The sequence below is a fragment of the Palaemon carinicauda genome, chromosome 32 (genome assembly GCF_036898095.1).
Source record: "Palaemon carinicauda isolate YSFRI2023 chromosome 32, ASM3689809v2, whole genome shotgun sequence".
In the NCBI taxonomy this organism is placed as follows: Eukaryota; Metazoa; Arthropoda; class Malacostraca; order Decapoda; family Palaemonidae; genus Palaemon; species Palaemon carinicauda.
Window position 1 is genome coordinate 17406545 of NC_090756.1, and position 19191 is coordinate 17425735.

Genomic DNA, 19191 nt, shown 5'->3' on the forward strand with positions numbered 1-19191 from the left:
GGTCCCAACACAATAGGAGTTCCTCTTGTAAGATATTCATAAGGGTGCCTCTCTCTCTCTCTCTCTCTCTCTCTCTCTCTCTCTCTCTCTCTCTCTCTCTCTCTCTCGAACCTCACATTTCAGGGATTAGAATTCTGGGGGAAATAGCTCGTTGGTTGTGATGCAAAAGGAGTGGTTCGTGTCTCGAAAGGCAAGTTAGCTATATTGCAGGCGTTATGGTGTTATGCAGTTAATAACAAGGGTATTAGCATGTTCTTCAACTACATCAGAGGCTTATTGGCAGCACGTCGATCCGCTGAGCTGTTTATTGCAAGTTTTCAACAATTACCACTCCTCAATAGATAACGCTCTATCTTATGTCCACTCATTTTAATACGTGTTCGTCAACCATTCTTATTTCTAAAACTACTGTTCTTCGGGGGGACATCAATCCTGCTTCCTAACAATTTACCCTACTTGATAGGCGATTATATATTACAGAACTTGTACACATTTGTTAATTTCTTAGCATTTAAATAATTTATAACACAATACCAGTTCAACTACCTTTACTTCATCTCTCTCTCTCTCTCTCTCTCTCTCTCTCTCTCTCTCTCTCTCTCTCTCTCACACAACCAACACATCCATATATATCATGTGTTCCATACACAAACATACAGAGTACATATTTCTGGGCACTACATTAATTACAACAGCACAATGCTCTATTGTCCCCCATCACAAGTATAAACCAACAACATTCACAGGCACACATCAAAACCAAACCAAAAGTGGTTGGAGACTCAACGGCCGAAGACGAAGTTTGTAGGACTATGGGGGGAGGGAATGTTAGGGGAGGTGAGGTCGCTGAGCCCCTAATCAGTATTCGATGCCTTATCCACCGCCCTAATGTAAACACGTACGTGGCCTTATGCATCGTGTCATCTATACGATGGGGAAGGGGATGGGGTTTACAATACAAGGACTCTCACTCTCTCTCTCTCTCTCTCTCTCTCTCTCTCTCTCTCTGTAGCGGTTGCTTATCGTCAGGGGCTCATGTGTGTGCCGCGTTTAATATACATATCACAATCGCCTACATTGCCTCATATACATAATCGGGATTACTTATTGGGTTTTAATATGCGATTCAGGGTTTAAGCCCACCCCCCCCCCCTCTCTCTCTCTCTCTCTCTCTCTCTCTCTCTCTCTCTCTCTGCTTTTTATACTTGCTAATGTAGATGTTCCGCAGATAATTCGTGTCGCTGTCAATTCGGAATTAATTGTCGTTGATTGTCGTTATTTACGAAAGGAAACCGACGCGTGTCGGGATGGTACGAGATAAAGACAAGGCGTAGCTGCCTAGTTCGATTCTCGTTATTATGAATATCGCCGGGATAATTTGCCATTGGAAGTGGATCGCTGACGCGGTGCTGATAAGAGCATTGGAACGGGAGGGTTTAATCAGTAGCCTACATGTATGGGTTGGTTTAATTGGTATATTTCGCTTGTTGTGTGTTGTCTACACGTACGGGTTGGTTTAATTTGTGTATTTCGGGTTTTTTTTGTGCATTCACGTACGGCCAGGTTTAGATTATGTACAGTTTTTTTTTTTTTCATTTTTTGTGCTGTTCACTAACTAGTATCTATTTTTAAGCAAGTATGTCCCATTCACATGTGTATAATCGAAGTCAAATCACTACACTATTTTTATTTTTAATGAATCGCATTTGTACGGACTCGCAAGGGTGCACTTTTAGCTCGGAAAAGTCTCCTACTAGCTGATTAGTTAGAATTATTTTGTCCAACCAATCAGGTAGCAGGAAACTTTCCCGAACTAAAAGGGCATCATCCCTGCGAGTCAGTGCAAATGAGCCTCATTAGAAAAAAATAAGTCTAGTATCTTATTCTCTGAAGATCTGGGGTCAAGTTGTTCAAAACTTCAAACGTGTTGTGTTTGAGCACATGATATAGACCTAGTAAATCCTCCTCGTTTATATATGCATGTCAGTGCACGTGTATCCCATTCCTGCTAGCTTATGCATATCAGAACAATTGGGTCTCATCCGTGTGTTTATTCATGTATGCATATCAGAGCAGCTGTGTAACATGAATGCTTATGTACACACGACAAAGGACTGTGTGACATTTCCATTCATGGAAATGTACAAGGAAGTAATAGAACGATAAATAATGGCACAGACGGAAATGATAAATAATAGAATAACAAGAAAAACGACGATTAGAGACGAACAACGAGAAGCAGACCGGTAGCACAGTCACTTCAGTGTGACTAGATGATAGGGAGGAGGGGGGGGTGTTTGAGTCCCACTTGAGGACTTATGCTCCAAGGCACTCGGTGCATCCTATTGTCCTCTGAGAGAGAGAGAGAGAGAGAGAGAGAGAGAGAGAGAGAGAGAGAGAGAGAGAGAGAGAGAGGGAGGGGGTAGTAATGGAAGTTCGATAAGGGATTTTGTTAAGTGACTTGTGACGAAGATTCCTCTTGAGTTAAGTAGCTTTGGAGATGAAGGATTAAGGCTTTTGTATATTAAAAAAAAGACCAAAGAATATTCGTACGTAAACATAGATGAATTATGTAGTACACTCGTTAGTTAATATCATATTTTACATGCATATGCAAAGTTAATATATTATGAACACTACAAAAAGTTGATATATTATGAACACTACAAATAAATATCTACATAAACACAGTAAATGCTATAAATACAGGACACATTTCAAGAATAAAAAACATATTGCAAATTCGTATATATAAATAATCTAAATTCCTGGAGATTGTAAAAAACTAAAATAAACTAGTTGGCTTGATCCCAGCTATGTGAGTTAGTAAATTAATAAATGGAATATTGATATGCAAATTAGAGTATTTATTTGGCGTTTATTGACGCGTATTGAAGGGCATGAAAGCTAAATTATAGATATTAATCACGACACCTTTGCCAACAAAGCCTATCCCCTTCAAAAATATATCAATTGGGGTATTTCAATCTTAATATATAAAAAAATAATTGAAACAATCGAAAACATGATAATAAATCGTATATAAATCCCCTACTCAAAAATATATCAGTTGGGGTATTTCTATCTTAATATATATATATATATATATATATAAATATATATATATATATATATATATATATAAATATATATATATATATATATATATATATATATATATATATATATATGTATATACATATATACATATATATATATATATAATCATTTAAACAATCGATAATATAATAAAAATAGTATATAAAACCCTTCTTCGCCAATTAAACCCCCAAGGTAAAACACACAAAACTCCTAATAATACTAATATGAACGTGTTTATAATCTTTTATGAAGTTAATTCATAACACGAAACTTGGCTCATCAAGTACTCACGGGTGCTGTCGTCTCTATGGAGGAGGTGTTTGGAGCTCAGCAGGGAGAGGGGGTGGCTGGTGGGACCCACTAAGGAACCGGTAAACCCCGATAATAAGCCTGAAAAGGGTAATTAATTTATAAGTTATAACATAAGATTATAAAACCCAAACACATACACACATATATATATATATATACACACACTATGCTTTTGCATACAGTAGTATATCAATCACCGAAGCAAAATTTTATTATTAAGGTGCATGTAATTTGTTAGTGCAATATTGCCAATGTTATTTTGACAAATCCTGTTTCCAGTTAAATGGCATAAGACTGACAATTTTGACTAGTAAAGAAAAGAGTCTGATTTCAACATAGAATGATTAATTCCCTTCACGGAAAAAAATACTTCATTAGGGAAATTTTAACTTTTGTCTTTACTTAATTTTAAATGTTTTTTTGTTGTAAACTTGCAAACCATATAAAATACATACGATTAAGAAAAATACCTAAATAGCAAGGCTTGAGTGCTAAGATATGGAAAAGTATTTCTCGTAAATATATTTACACACAAAATAATCCCAGTAAATATACCATCGTAATTTCCCCCCAAAAAAATATTACTATACCTAGTAGCAACAGACAAATGAAATAATCAAAAAAACTTGTCTCAACTTGGGAAAATCAAGTAATAACAAAAGGATATCTTTGTATAAAGGCAAGTAAATGACATACTGATAAAAAACAAGAAAATGTCCTCTTAATAAAAACAGAAAGAAAATGGCATATTAATAAAAACAGCAAGAAGTTACATCTTAATAAAAACAGCAAGAAAATTACATCTTGATAAAAACAGCAAGAAAGTTACATCTTCATAAAAACAGCAAGAAAATTACATTTTAATAAAACAGCAAAAAAAAATGACTTAATAAAAAAGGCAAGAAAATTACATCTGGATATATAAGAAAGAAAAAAAAATGACAAGTTGATAAGGAAGCAAGAAAATGACACCTTGATAAAAAAGGGCAAGAAAATGACATTTTGACAAAACAAGAAAAATTACATTTTAATAAAAAAATACACTAAAAAACCAGACACTCGAGAAGACTTACTTGCTGCGGAAGAGGGAGGAAGCGAAGGGAGTCCGGGCAGCGCAGGATGGGGTCCTAGAGGAATGGGAGGTGCGTGGCCTGCATGGGGTAAAGCTGCCTGCTGCGCCTGCATCTGTTGCTGTAAGACACAACATCCAACCATACTCGACCTCAGTAAAATAACATATATTTTTTTTTCTTGGGGGAGGGGAAAAGGGGGTCTGGATGACTATGAGTTATGGTAGGTAGGGGTGGGGGTGGGGGGGTTGAAGGCACTGATACAGATAGTGTTTGTGGTTTGTGACTGGGCTAGTGTTTGAGGTTTTTGATAAGGCTTTGATGGTCTTTGTGGGGGGGGGGGTTTGAGAGCACTGATACTGATTGTGTTTGTGGTTTGTGACTGGGCTAGTGTTTGAGGTTTTTGATAAGGCTTTTGATGGTGTTTGTGGTTCAAGACTAGACTCTTTAAATTGTGTTTTTGTGATTCTTGTCTAGATTATGTGTTTGTATTTTGTGACTAACCTTTAAATTGTTTGTGTTTGTAACTAGCCCGTGAAAGTGTTTGTGGTTCTTGAGTAGATTATGTGTTTGTATTTTCTGAGTAGCCTTTAGTCTTTGTGTTTGTAACTAGACTATGAAAGTGTCAAATGTTTTTGGTTCTTCTCTAGATTATGTGTTTGTATTTTGTGACTAGCCTTTAAAGTGTTTGTGTTTGTAACTAGACGATGAAAGTATTTGTGTTTCTTGACTAGTTTGTGTTTGTATTTTGTGACTAGCCTTTAAATTGTTTGTGTTTATATCTAGACTATGTAAGAGTTTGTGTTTGTAATTAGGCTATAAATTTGTTTGTGATTTTTGCTTCTAGACTATAATAGTATTTATGGCTATAGTAGTGTTTGTGTTTCGATACTAGACGTGAGGTGTTTGTTGTTTGTTACTAGACTATGAAAGTGTTTGTAGTTTGTAAATAAGTTATGAAGCGTATGTGTTTGTAACTAAAGTATGAAAATGTTTGTGGTTTGTAATTAGACTATAAAACTGTTTGTTGTATGTGACTAGACTATAATAGTTGTGGTTTAGGACAAGACTTCATTGTAGGTGTTTGCAGTTTGTGGCTAGACTAATAGTGATTATGGTTTGAGACGCACAGTGATTCCTTATTGTTAGTGAAGGTGCTTTAGTAAAATGGTGGCTACACATACTGTTTGTGAAAGTGGTAATGATACCTATACTGTTTGTGAAAAGTGGTTGGTGTAGGGCTGGCTCATATCTGTGTACAGTTTGTAAAGCTGAATTATTGTATGTTGGGGAAAAGAATGTGAAGTTTTTTTTTTAAAGCGATTTGAACGATATAGAAAGTATACGTATGATACTATCATGTTATTTGTATAATGATAGTGTACCGCACGTGTGTCACACAAGGTATTTCTGTTTTGTGTGTGTATGTAAATATATGTATGTATGTATATAATATATATATATATATATATATATATATATATATATATATATATATACGTACATATATATATATATATATATATATATATATATATATGTACGTATATATATATATATATATATATATATATATATATATATATATATATATATATATATATATATATATATTGTCGTTATCACTCTCCCCTCGAACTGATAACCAGTTTATGCCGGTATATGCTTGTCTCATTGTGTTTGAACTTTTGTGCCATTCTTGACTGGAACGGGTTGTATATATACCCATGTTCCGCCCAAATTAAGTTAATTGCATTTACTCCGCTTTTCAGTTAGTAACTAATAGGTGCTTCCACACAAAAGGCTGCTCCAAATTATTATAAGTAGTTGTATCATCTAATTTTTATTGAACAGCCTTAAAAGGTTCATCATTCAATTATTTCCTTATAAAAATCTACACCGAAACTGTGAATTTAAATTCTGACTACTTAAAAAATCATAAACGATTTCTCTTACAATTCAACTTATCCAAAAAAAAAAAAAAAATGCAAACGACTAATAAAAAAAAAACTTCATTTGCCGTGCTCGTAAAATCTAATAAACAGGAAAATCGGACGTCAATTTACAATCAACGCACTTAATCACGCTGTCATTAGAGGACACGATGGCTTTTGGCGTTTAATGACCTGTAGAATTTTGAGGGGGGATTTCATTTGCAATTAATTTATGTTGATCTCATGTTCAGCGTGTTGATAATTATCTACATAGATGCAAAAGGTGAAGCCTTATTTATTATGCATGAAGTCAGGACGTAGGAACTTCATTTTTAATTTTTATTTGATTTAATGCCGTTCCAGAGGTAAAAAAAAAAAATGAAAAAAAAGAAAAAGATTTTTTTGTATTATGTTTGATTTTAAACGATTGGTTAACTGTGGTCAAAACCTTTAATTCTAAAGCTTTGGTGAATTAAACAGCCACATTCCTACATTACAAATTCAATCTAGCGATTATCCTTGCCAAGACAAGATCAGCTTGGTCTCGCTGCGCGCCAAACTTGGTGTAAGCTCAACAGACCCGGCTTAAACCGCACCATTAATGCCCGCCAGACATCGCCACACACACCACTATCCATTTGGGAGATCTTTACATGCTAATTGCTCCTCCTCTGGCTCTGCTAGTCCCTGGCTTTTAGCATTTCCCCATTCGGCAAAGACGAGGCACATGTAAATGGTGAGAGTGACATGAACTGGCAACAGCAGATCGAGTTGCGAAACTGCAATGGTGGAATATATGTTTCCTGGGGTATTTATTTATGCAAGAACGTGTGATTTTGTTTACTTTCATGATATTTAAGTATCGCATTGACACTAGATGTTATGACTGTATAATGATTCCACGTCTGATTGCAATAAAAGTTTCTGTTTTATGACATATTAGATATTATTTATGGGATACTTTTAACCTTTTCAAAATACAAGTGTTACACTCGGGCACACAATTCTATCTTATTTCTCTTCCTCTTGTTTTGTTAGTTTTTATAGTTATATAGGAAATATTTAATGTTACTGTTTTTAAGATATTTTATTTTTCCTTGTTTCTTTCCTCACTGGGCTGTTTTCCCTATTGGGGCCCCTGGATTTATAGCATCCTGCTTTTACAACTAGGGTTGTAGCTTAGCAAGTGATAGTGATAATAATAATAGTAATAAGAATACTCTGTCAGAGAGAGAGAGAGAGAGAGAGAGAGAGAGAGAGAGAGAGAGAGAGAGAGAGAATCATTAAGGCTTCAATCCACTCTCATACGGACTATGTGTCCTAATCGCCAGCCGCTTTTTAGGAGTAGCGGAAATTAGACGTTGAAGAGGAACGAAGGAAGAGAGTTTCAGTCTTGGTTAATTTGCGACTCTCATTTCTTGAGCCACTTCCACGGCCAATTCAATTAGCATTTGGTAGAGAGTTTCATGCTCAGGCGAAGGAAATGCCGTTGATGTAACACGAACACGTTTCTGGTTAATTTTTTGTTCTCGTTACCTACTTCCCAAACTAGCTGGTGTTAATTTTTTGTGTTTTGTTTTACATTTTTGGAGGTTGATCATAATCAGTTCGAAAGCACATTACGTTCACAAAGGTCATGGCAGGACACGAACATTCCTGATTGCAATGTAATCATGTAACTAGAACTTTATCATATTTTTAGAACAGATTTAATTGAAATAGTAATAAAAACTTGTACGTCGCCGCCCGTGTACTTATCACACACGTCATGCGGCAAAGATACATGATAAACGCACCTGATGGAACCATTTATATTTATATATATATATATATATATATATATATATATATATATATATAATATATATATATATATATATATATATATATATGTAGACATATACATATATATATATATATATATATATATATATATATATATATATAAATATATATATATATATATATATATATAGTATGAGTGTGTTACATTTTACAATATTTCAGGATCTTTAGTTTGTAGTGTTTGGAAAGTTACATTGCCTTAAAATATAATCACTCTCGCTTTCCCTTCCATACTCTTTCTCATACATATATCATATATATATATGTATATATATATATATATATATATATATATGTATATATATATATATATATATATATATATATATATATATATACATACATATATATATATATGTATATATATATATATATATATATATATAATATATATATATATATATATATATTGGAATTAACAGTTCGGAAATCGAGCTGAACGGACAAAATAAAATAAAAAAACACAAGCTGGAAAGTGTTCCTTTTAGTGCCTCGTTTAAAGGCTTGGCAACAAAAAGCAGCGACTGTGTTCGTGTATTGACTTGAATTAGGAGAAAAAATGACAATTTAGAACACTGCCGAAGACAAAGGGCTCCGGGGGCGGGGGGGGGGGGATATGAAGGGAGACAATAACCCCCCTACTCTAGTAGAGGTGGGTGGGCGTGTTCGTGTTTTATGCGTGTGTACATACCAGGTGCTGGACCGTTTGCATATCTAAATTGATGGTTGACATCAATTTCGTGATAATGGCCGTGTCAACACGTTACACGATAAGCCCGTTCAATTGAGTAAATGCCTTTAGCTCCCTGCCGGGCGATATTTGACCAGGCATAATTTGGGTGTTTCCGTCGACATATGACCCACGCCATAAAATCATTACAAGGGAGCGATACGAAAGAGAGAAAGAGAGAGAGGAAGAAAAACGGTGGATGGGGAGAAGAGCAAAGAAGAGCAGTAACCGATCGACTAAAGCTGGGCGGGGTTTGAAAATCAGTAGAGTTCCGGGCCGGGGTTTCTTTTCTTTCATCAAAGAAAAGTAGTTCACAATGGGGGGTTTTGGGCTGGCCATGCCCCCAGGGCCCCTCTTTTTCCCTTTTTGGAAGGGTATAACCAGGACCCCTCTCAGTGGGTCTCGAGTATAACTGAACTGATATAGGGCAACGTAAAAGGACGGGTAGGGTTGTTCCACTGATCGGACTTCAGGGGAGCCGTTGAAGAGATTCTTCCTAACTAAAACTACTACTTGATAACCCATATTTATTTTATCTTTAATTTCAATATTTTGCCCGTGAAGGATAGGCGTTGGAACATAAACCCTTTGTTTAGTAAGAGGAAAAAGAAAAGGCCAAAACGAGAGGGGAGGTAAAAGAATCTCTTCAAACTGAACACTCGTGTACTGCTCCATAATCCATTACCTCCCCGACAACTACACCTCACGCAAACAGTGCAAGGTGAAGTGCTACATAAGGCTGGGCTCTCAAGGACCATCTACTCTTGTCTACTCTGTTTACTCCCAGGTAAAGCTGGAGGGCGGGAGAAGCTCCAGTGAGCTTATGACGACTTTCATTCCTTTATTCTATTATCAATCCAAAATTAGATAAGATAAAAAAAAAAAAAAGAAGAATTCTAAACAAACCAGTCGAAGGAAAATATGAATAAAAAAAATGGCATTAAAATGCATGAATGCAGATACGGCGAGAACCTCATCCAAAAAGATGGTCGACTCCTCTGGGTCTTGACTTATTGCTTATTCCAAGAATTTGTAAACAAAGGCAACTGTGTGATCGCGGGGAGAGAGAGAGAGAGAGAGAGAGAGAGAGAGAGAGAGAGAGAGAGAGAGAGAGAGAGAGAGAGAGAGAGTTCACTGATTGAGTATTCCAGGCACTTGGCAAGCTAAAGGACGTCTGCTCGATGGATGAAAAAAGGTAGAAGAAGGGAGAGAGAGATAGGATATAAAATAAAGGAAAAATAAAACAATGGAAGTTAAGAATTGCAATAATGGATTGCATAAAGGGAAAAGAAGTATAATCTATAGAAATAATAAATAGTAAGAAAGAAATTAATTAAGGCGAAGGGATGGAAGAAAGAATACTGAGACGATAAATTTGGAATGGGTAAATAATAAAAGGTGGGAAGCAGAAGATAGGAAAGAGGGAAAAGTCATAAAAGGAGAAAGATAAAGAGGAAATCGAGTCTGTAAACAAAAAAGTAGATTAGGATGAAATAAGAGAAACAGATTGGTAGTAATAAAAAGAATAACGATTGGTGATAAGCCGGAAATTGAAGAGAAAATGGGATAAAGCAACTGGAAAATGTAGAGAAAATTTGTTATTGAGGGAAGATATATATCGGAATACATAAAAAAAGATATCGGTAAAATGTAGGGTTTTCTCTCTCTCTCTCTCTCTCTCTCTCTCTCTCTCTCTCTCTCTCTCTTCTCTCTCTCTCTCTCTCTCTCTCTGACGTGAAAAGAGGAAGAAAAGAAGCAAAATTCGACTCCCAAGTTATTCACGAGAACGCGTATAAAAAAGAAAAAAAATCCTCAAGATAAGGGTTTTCAGACATCTTTGTTACCACACTGGGTCGCTTATTCCCTGAACGTTTCTCGGAACACACAGAGAGAGAGGAGAGAGAGAGAGAGAGAGAGAGAGAGAGAGAGAGAGAGAGAGAGAGAGAGATAAAAAACCACAAGGGAAAAAAGAAAAACAGGATAAGAATGCCACTAGCCCGACGCTAACTCGAGAGCCATCCTTCAATGTGGTTTTTTCCCCTCTCCCTTTTCTTAAGGAGGAAAAATGTTTTCCCTTTAAGACGTTTTTTTTTTTTTCTAATAAGAGGAGGTTTGGTGGGAGGGAGGGGGGTTGAGGTCTAGGGGTGGGAGCAGCACAGCCCGCCTGAATCTTATGGCCTCGACTTGGGGGAAAAAAAGCAGAAGGAAATGGTAGAATTATCCTCTAGAGGGAATTTTCATCTAATCTGTGAATGAGGGGGAAACCGACATGAGAGAGAGAGAGAGAGAGATGAGGATTTGCATTTTATGTGGATGCCTCCGATAATACTCTCTCGGTTCTTGGGCCGTTTTATGCAAGGCAGCCACATTAGCGCTCGTGTAAAAGGTCTTCGCCAAAAACTGCTCCCACGGCTCGTCGTTGATAAGTGCGAAAATGCCGCGTCTTTAACAAGGACCAGAGCTTCTTATCGACATTCCTCTTTATTTTTTTTTCTTTCTATCGTCTCCTTGTCGCCATTTGTAGACGGAGGGCCATTATCACGCAGGCGACAAATGCCGCTATCTGTCCAGAATGAGCGTTCGCTCGTTTTGTATCGGAGGGGACACTGTACGGTGTCTCACTCTAAGCGCTCTTGCGCGTACTATTACACAGCTATTATGTTCTCAAAAGTCTGATTTTTCTTGTCTCCCTCACTCTCAGGCTCTCTTTATCTCTCAGTGGATACAATCAAGATTCTTTTATTCGTTCTATTGTCTGCTGGTGAAGAGTGAAGTGAATAGCGTTATCATCTATATATAAACCTTGCTCGCGCTTATAATGGAAAATGTTTAAAAAAACAAGGTATATTTTTTTTACTTCTTTCCGTTCAACCTTTCATCTATTATCTCATGCAGAAAATGTGTTTTAACCCGTTGCACATCGGCATTGAATGGCCTTCCAAGGCCCAGTATATATATATATATATATATATATATATATATATATATATATATATATATATATATATATATATATATACAGTATATATATATATATATATATATATATATATACAGTATATATATGTATATATATATATATATATATATATATATATATATAATACAGTATATATATATATATATATATATATATATAATATATATATATATATATATTTCTACAGGAATAAAACTAGTCTAATTAAACAATAGTTTTCATGTAACGATAAAACCAACACGTGATATGTTAATTCGTAAGCATGATGTACACTCGGTTAAATGACAAGAGATAATATTTAACTTTAGTTCATTCTAATTAATCGTCTATGACATGTCCAGTAAAAATTATTTATATTTACGTAAAAAGAAAATATTCTGCCTTTTCGGTACAGCTGTCGATAAGTTTTGATGGTCAGTCTTCGTGAACCGAGCTAGATTCACTGAGTCTGTGGATGGATTCTTTAATTTAGGCCCGTGATTTATTAAACCGAAATTAACCTCTAAAGTATATTGACTAAACAATAGCAGTTGTCATGTTTTCCTTTGAAACCAGCCCAATTAGGGGAATCAGTTTATATATATATATATATATATATATATATATATATATATATATATATATATATATATATATATATATATAATATATATATATGTGTGTGTGTGTGTGTGTGTATTGTATATAGTTATATTGTATGTATAAATGTGTTAATTGTTATTTCATTATTTATGTAATAATATGTAATTTTGTAACTAGGCTATGTCCAAAAATATGTAATGCGAAATTGGTGAGATATAAAAAATTTGGTGATAACAAGTAAAAGCAGGTGACGTGATTACACACAGTGGGTGATAAACAATGATGATAAAACACTAGCTTACAATAAATAATAATATAATAATAATAGGCATAGCACATATATAGAAATACTTACGGTTGCATTTAAAAAAATTATTTACTCATAAATATGAAATAAGACAATTTTAGCAGAAATAATTTTGCTTGTTAAAGATAAATGTAACGATAGAGAGAAAGAGAGAGAGAGAGGAGGAGGAAAGTAAGACAGAGCGATTGAGTGCAAATGAAAATCCATTTTACTGTTTGCAAACACTACAGACAAGGAATATTCTTAACCTTTAAAGGACATTATTTTTTTTGGAAGAGAAAAAAAAGAGAATAATGGTAATAATAGGAGAAGAAAGACGTGATTTAATGATGATAATCATGTAAATATAACTCCTCTAAGAGAACAACCATCCAGCATTACCAAAATAAAAAAAATAAAACTAAAGAAAAAAATTAAAAAGTCAAGAAAATAGAACAGTTCATATATTACATTACTTGAATAATACATTTCTTATAAAAGGACCAAAAAGGTTTTCAATTCCCTGACGTAACTGATCTGCCCAATTCAAGAACTTCTAAATCTAGAATGCTGTAATCATTGTAATTAATTCAATGGTCATAATACATTAAAATACCGGTAATTTATTAAATTATTATTCGAAGCTTCTGTTTGTCTCAGGTGTTTCCACAATACCTATTAGTCGCTGCAGAGATTCCTGGCGAAATAGGCTCCACCCCCTGATGACGTCATAGCCAACCATGTCGTCTCCCGCGTTTAACACTGAAAATTTGTAAGGAAGACAACGTGATTGGCTAAGACGTCATCAGGGGGTGGGGCTTATTTCACCCGGAATCTCTGCGGCGACTATACACAGATTTGCTTCCTTTTCACTGCAATCAAAAATTGGAGACTTACCAACTATGGTACTTAGCACTAGCACAGATCACTTATAGAAATCATTGTGATTCCCTTTCTACTAACACAATCTAATTTAAAAGCAAATTTCTGAAGAGGTATATGAATGATTTGAGATTTGGGTAGATCAAAGCAGTGTAAGTTTAAAAAACCACTGAGTAATATTAAGTTTTAATTCCCTTTATGAATATTTGTATGCAATTTAGGTTGATATGGTGATTTTCTAATGTTCGGCTTTACATGTTAAACCTTCTCTTTAACAATTGAATTGCCCTCAGCCGATTTAACTATTAAAACCTCCATCATTTGATTTCGTTAATTTCTTCATCAACTTTATATTCTATAAACTAATCTAATGTTATAGGTAAAATTACTCCCTATTATGTTTCCCCCTTAATTCCATCCTCTCCTTATCATTTGAGGAACTCCCTTAAGCCCTTGCATTCTTCTCTCATAATTTACAGATATTAATGCCCATTGTGATGTCATAAATGCACTTTGTGATATCATAAATGCGCATTGTGATATCATAGATGCATTTCGACATCAAAAATGCACTTGGTGACAACACAAATGCACTTTGCGATATCATAAATGCACACTGCCATCATAAATGCACATCGTGACATCATAAATGCACTTTTTTGAATTCCTTTTACGTCCTTTAACGGCTAATGACATCCAAAGAAAATTTGATACTAACCAAAATACGGGGTAACTCGTTTCTCTGCTGCTGCAAAGCAATAGAACAAAATCTATAACCGATTGACCATTACTTGAAGTCATCAATCATCATAAAAAAGAAACAACAACACTTTTATCATTTTTTTTTTACATTAAAGGTGTCTCAATAAATGTACATTTCTTTCTTTCATGAGTTTCAGAAAAAAATTTTGGAAGTGGTGTCAAAAAAACATATAAATGCATATATACAGTCAGCTCTACAGAAAATAACAACACTGCAGAAGAGAAAAGATCAACCACGTTGATGATGAGTTGCACTATCCTTCCCTTTTATTGTCTCTGAAAGCTAACTAGTAATCTCATTTAATGAAACCTAACTTGCAAATTGTTACTGGTAATTAACATAACAAGGGAACACTCCTATTTTCTCTTTCATATAAACAAAGCGAAGATTGATTCATGTAATAGATTACAAGCTATTTTGCAAGATACTAAGCTGTGCATATAAACCCACTTGAAAATATATAGATTTGTATGATTGGATATACGGATACATAAGGAATAAGGAAGATCCTAATAGCATTTAAACAATTCCCTTAATAATAACCTATCAATTCCTAAGTGCATACATAAATAAACACTATTCCATGAGACGTTACGATAGCATCAACGGACATATTACATACTGTACGGTACATTTTTGTTTTAGCCCCACAATCTCAGAGAATATTGCAAATAATATGGATTCTCTGGTTCCTTTAGATTATGACCAACTTACATCAAAGTAGAACTGCGTATGGTGGCCCCTTACAGTATTTGGGCTACTTGCTTTGCTGATCAACAGCATATCTATATTATTAAATGGTGCCAAATTACTCATTGCCATAAGTCCCTCACTTCTATTACTTTTCAAGATTTAGAATAGCATATTTGAAAGTTTATTATTATAGATGCTCTTTCGTTTAATTGGATATTTATTACTTCTTTAGAACGAACGAATCATTTTTTTTTATTAATTTAAATTTGTAGAATTTTTTGGCCTATCTAGAAGCGTTGACTATGCTTCAAAATAATTTTTTTTGATTCTCTACTAGCTGGATAAGGATCAATCTCTCTCTCTGTCTTGCAAACCTTATCAATTATATTACAATTGTGTATGTAATACGTCCGTTTCTGATTCCTGGTTGCTTAAATAACTTACTAGGGTTGTGAAACAGTACACAGTATATTAATGCCCCTAAACAGCTGATCTAGACTAGATGACCCTAGTGAGAATCCGCAAAACTCTTAAAAGATCTGACCTTACACAGATGCAGAATCGGAAAAAAGGGTGAAGACCAACTGGAGGAATACAGCAAGACAAGCAGGCTCTTTATCGAGTTTGAAAATAGCAATTGAATTAATTGATTTAATTATAAAATTTGAAATCGCATTGCTATATTCTCTTCTAGTGGGTCGTCACCTGAACACCTTGTATATATTTTTTCCTCGATCTGCTGACTTAGAAATAGGGCACCAACATATCTCACCTCTCCCCAGGTCACTTACCCCGATTATAGCGTTGAGTTCGGTCATTGTGACTTGTTTCGCCCTTTCTATAGCCGCTGCCACTTGCTGCTGGTGCTGAAGAAGGCGATGAGGAGAGAAGTGCGAAGCGGTCGGTAGGGCGTCAGCAGATGTGGTGTGGGGGAGGGGGTGGAAGAGAAATAGCGCAGTAAGTAAGATGATATAAAACAATTGAAGTGTTTCTTAAATCGATTAATACAGACATTGAACCCACCTTTTTCTTTTAAATCTTATTCACAGATATCTGGAGGACACTAAACAAGTATACAGCCACACATACACTGAAAAAAATATCTTTAATTAGGCAAAAACCCATAGGCAGAAAAAGGGCACATTTAATTACAGGCAATAACCCATAGACTTTTTTTCTGTTACTCACAGACATATGAAGGACACTAAACAAGTATTCAGCCACACATACACAGGAAAAAGGTATCTTTAATTGGAGAACCCATAGAATTTTTTCTATTATTCACAGACTTCTGGAAGACACTAAGCAAGTACACAGATACAAATACACAGGAAAAAGTCAGCTTTTAAAGAAAACAATTTACTATTAATCGTTAATTACAGACAATGGCCCACAGATTTTTATTTCTATTATTCACAGACTTATGGAGGACAGTAAGCAAGTATACATTCACACACACCACAAAATGCCCTTTAGGGAAAATCCTTTATTATTAATCTTTAATTACAGACAATGACCCTTATGAATATTTTTCTATTTTTCAAAAAACACATAGAAACCACAAAACAAGCAAAAAGCCATACATAACGCCAAAAAAAGGGGGCAGCTTTTAAAGAAAACATTTTATTATTAATCGCCCCATAAACAACGCACTAAAAAATAAATACAAACACACTCGCTTAAAATCCTGCTGTAAATTGTATTGACATTCAGCCCACAATCCTCATACATAAATTGTGAAAAAATAGAGCGGCGCCCCCCTCGCCCCCCACTGAGAGCGACCCAGCCAGGCAGAAAGTATTGATATAGGGGCCGGGTACCCAACCAGAAAAAGCTCCCCGTTTGATGTTATTGAAAATTACATGTGTGTATTTTTATTCAAACATTTCTCTCTCACTGATGCATACACACTTGGATATATATTTTATATATGTTTTTTTTTTTCGTTTGAGAGAGAAAGCGTTTGTTTGAGTGCTTTAATAGATTGTTCTCTTCATACAAGGTCAAAATGATTAAATGTATGACCCTATTTGACCTAACCCGTCTAGGTGATAACTAAAGAATTCATTACGATTCATCATCAGCCGTAGCTAGTCCACTGGAAAACAATGGTCTCTGACATGTCCACCTACTCCGTCTGTTTAGCTCGTCAATCTATCGTCTTCATTTCCTTCCCCCTGCTTCGTTTACAATCTTTCAGGACCCATTCTGTTATTATTTTTGTCCATCTGTTATCTGTCATTCTCATTATATGCCTTGCCTATGTCCATTTCAATGATATATATATATATATATATATATATATATATATATATATATATATATATATATATATATATACACACCTTAATATATGCACATACAAGCATACGTATATTTACCATACACCATTCCTCATTAGAGAAAAAGGTGTACGTCAACATTCACACCATCTACACAGGTAAACAATAATTAACAAAGGCACTGTTCCCACTTACCTCTTGTGATAAAAATGGCATAATTTGAGCTAGAATCGCGTTCAGCCTCTTCCCAATTTCCGTCTGAAAATGAAAGGTGAAAAATTAGTCATGAAATTAAATAATGATAAAAGACTATTCCTCTGAAACTTATGAAAACAAAAGTGTAATTATTCTCTTCATATTTTTCTGTATTTAAATTCGATGTGTGATACCTCGTAAATCACTGTTCTAGAATGCAAAACCAGAGAGAGAGAGAGAGAGAGAGAGAGGAGAGAGAGGAGAGAGAGAGAGAGAGAGAGAGAGAGAGAGAGAGAGAGAATGTAAAATAGGTTGAGAGAAAGAGACTCAATATAAAATAGGTGGAATTAAAAATTTCCCTTAATAATAAACCAGACAGTCATTTGTTGTTAATAATAGATTAAGCTATCACGGGCTCTTGCTCGAAAGAATAAGAAACCAAATAGAGCTCTTTTTAATGATAGATTAAGCTATAACGGGCTCTTGCTCGAAATAATAGAAAAAAATAAGTTGGAGTACTAAAAAAAAAAACCTAAAAACAAATGAAAATCAAAGGAAAAAAAAAAGAATAACGTCAATGCGTGAAAAGGAAAATAAAAAACTAAAAACCTACGATCAAATGCCGGAACTTCTGAACCACCTCACTGGGCGCAAAACCTTTCCCTCAATAAAACTTTATTAAACCAATAAATAACATTTCTCGATGTCCGGGTCCCTACTAAATTTGCATTTATGGCCGGTTACAACTGACGCAAATTGTGGCGAGATGCTAAGCGGTGTGCAGAGGGGGAATGAATGCGCGCATGCACTCACGGACATTGCGCAAGCAAGCGCACATAACCGTCTGCGAATGCATTAAAGGTAATGTAATGGTAAACAAAGGCCGTGGAGTTTAGCGATTGGCGTATGGTGCAATTTATGTTGGGTGTTTTACTGAACAGAGGTTTCATCCATGAATTGGTAGTTCATGGGTGAATGAGACCGTAACTATATTGTGTTTTTTATATGGAGATACCGCTGTTAGGTGAAACTGCGGGATTATATATATATATATATATATATATATATATATATATATATATATATATATATATATATATATATAAATGGACGACTATAGACTGAGTTCTGGTGTTGAAGTATATATGTGTGTCTGTTTATATATATATATATATATATATATATATATATATATATATATATATATATATATATATATATATATATATATATATACACACACACATTAATTGTAGGAAAAAAATATCACAATGAATTATCAGTCTGCCCTCGTACATATACATTTTAAAATTATATGCATTTTCATCTGGGAAAATTATTCCCTTGTATATTTGCCTTTATCCAAAAATATATATGGATCACTATACTTTCTCGTCCTTCAAAATTGAAAAAAAAGAAATACCAAAATCAAATATTGCTACCTCTGAATGTCAAAATACATCGTTGTAATTTAAGTGGAAAAAATTATAATGAAATCAGATGAATCATTCGTTTTCACAATACATCGCTCATTT

The 19191-nt window shown here is 34.6% G+C and overlaps 1 protein-coding gene across 1 annotated transcript in view; it reads right to left on the bottom strand.

Annotated features, from left to right (window-relative positions):
- The window catches only part of LOC137625505 (transducin-like enhancer protein 3-B), an 80876-nt gene extending 62401 nt beyond the window's left edge, over positions 1-18475 (bottom strand). Inside the window, exons 1-6 of the mRNA XM_068356414.1 lie at positions 18470-18475; positions 17657-17719; positions 15971-16045; positions 14442-14471; positions 4488-4605; positions 3394-3492 (exon numbers count right to left, since the gene is read on the bottom strand). Coding sequence (XP_068212515.1) covers positions 3394-3492; positions 4488-4605; positions 14442-14471; positions 15971-16045; positions 17657-17719; positions 18470-18475 — 391 coding nt within the window. The remainder of the gene's footprint in view (positions 1-3393; positions 3493-4487; positions 4606-14441; positions 14472-15970; positions 16046-17656; positions 17720-18469) is intronic.
- Positions 18476-19191: the final 716 nt, after the last annotated feature.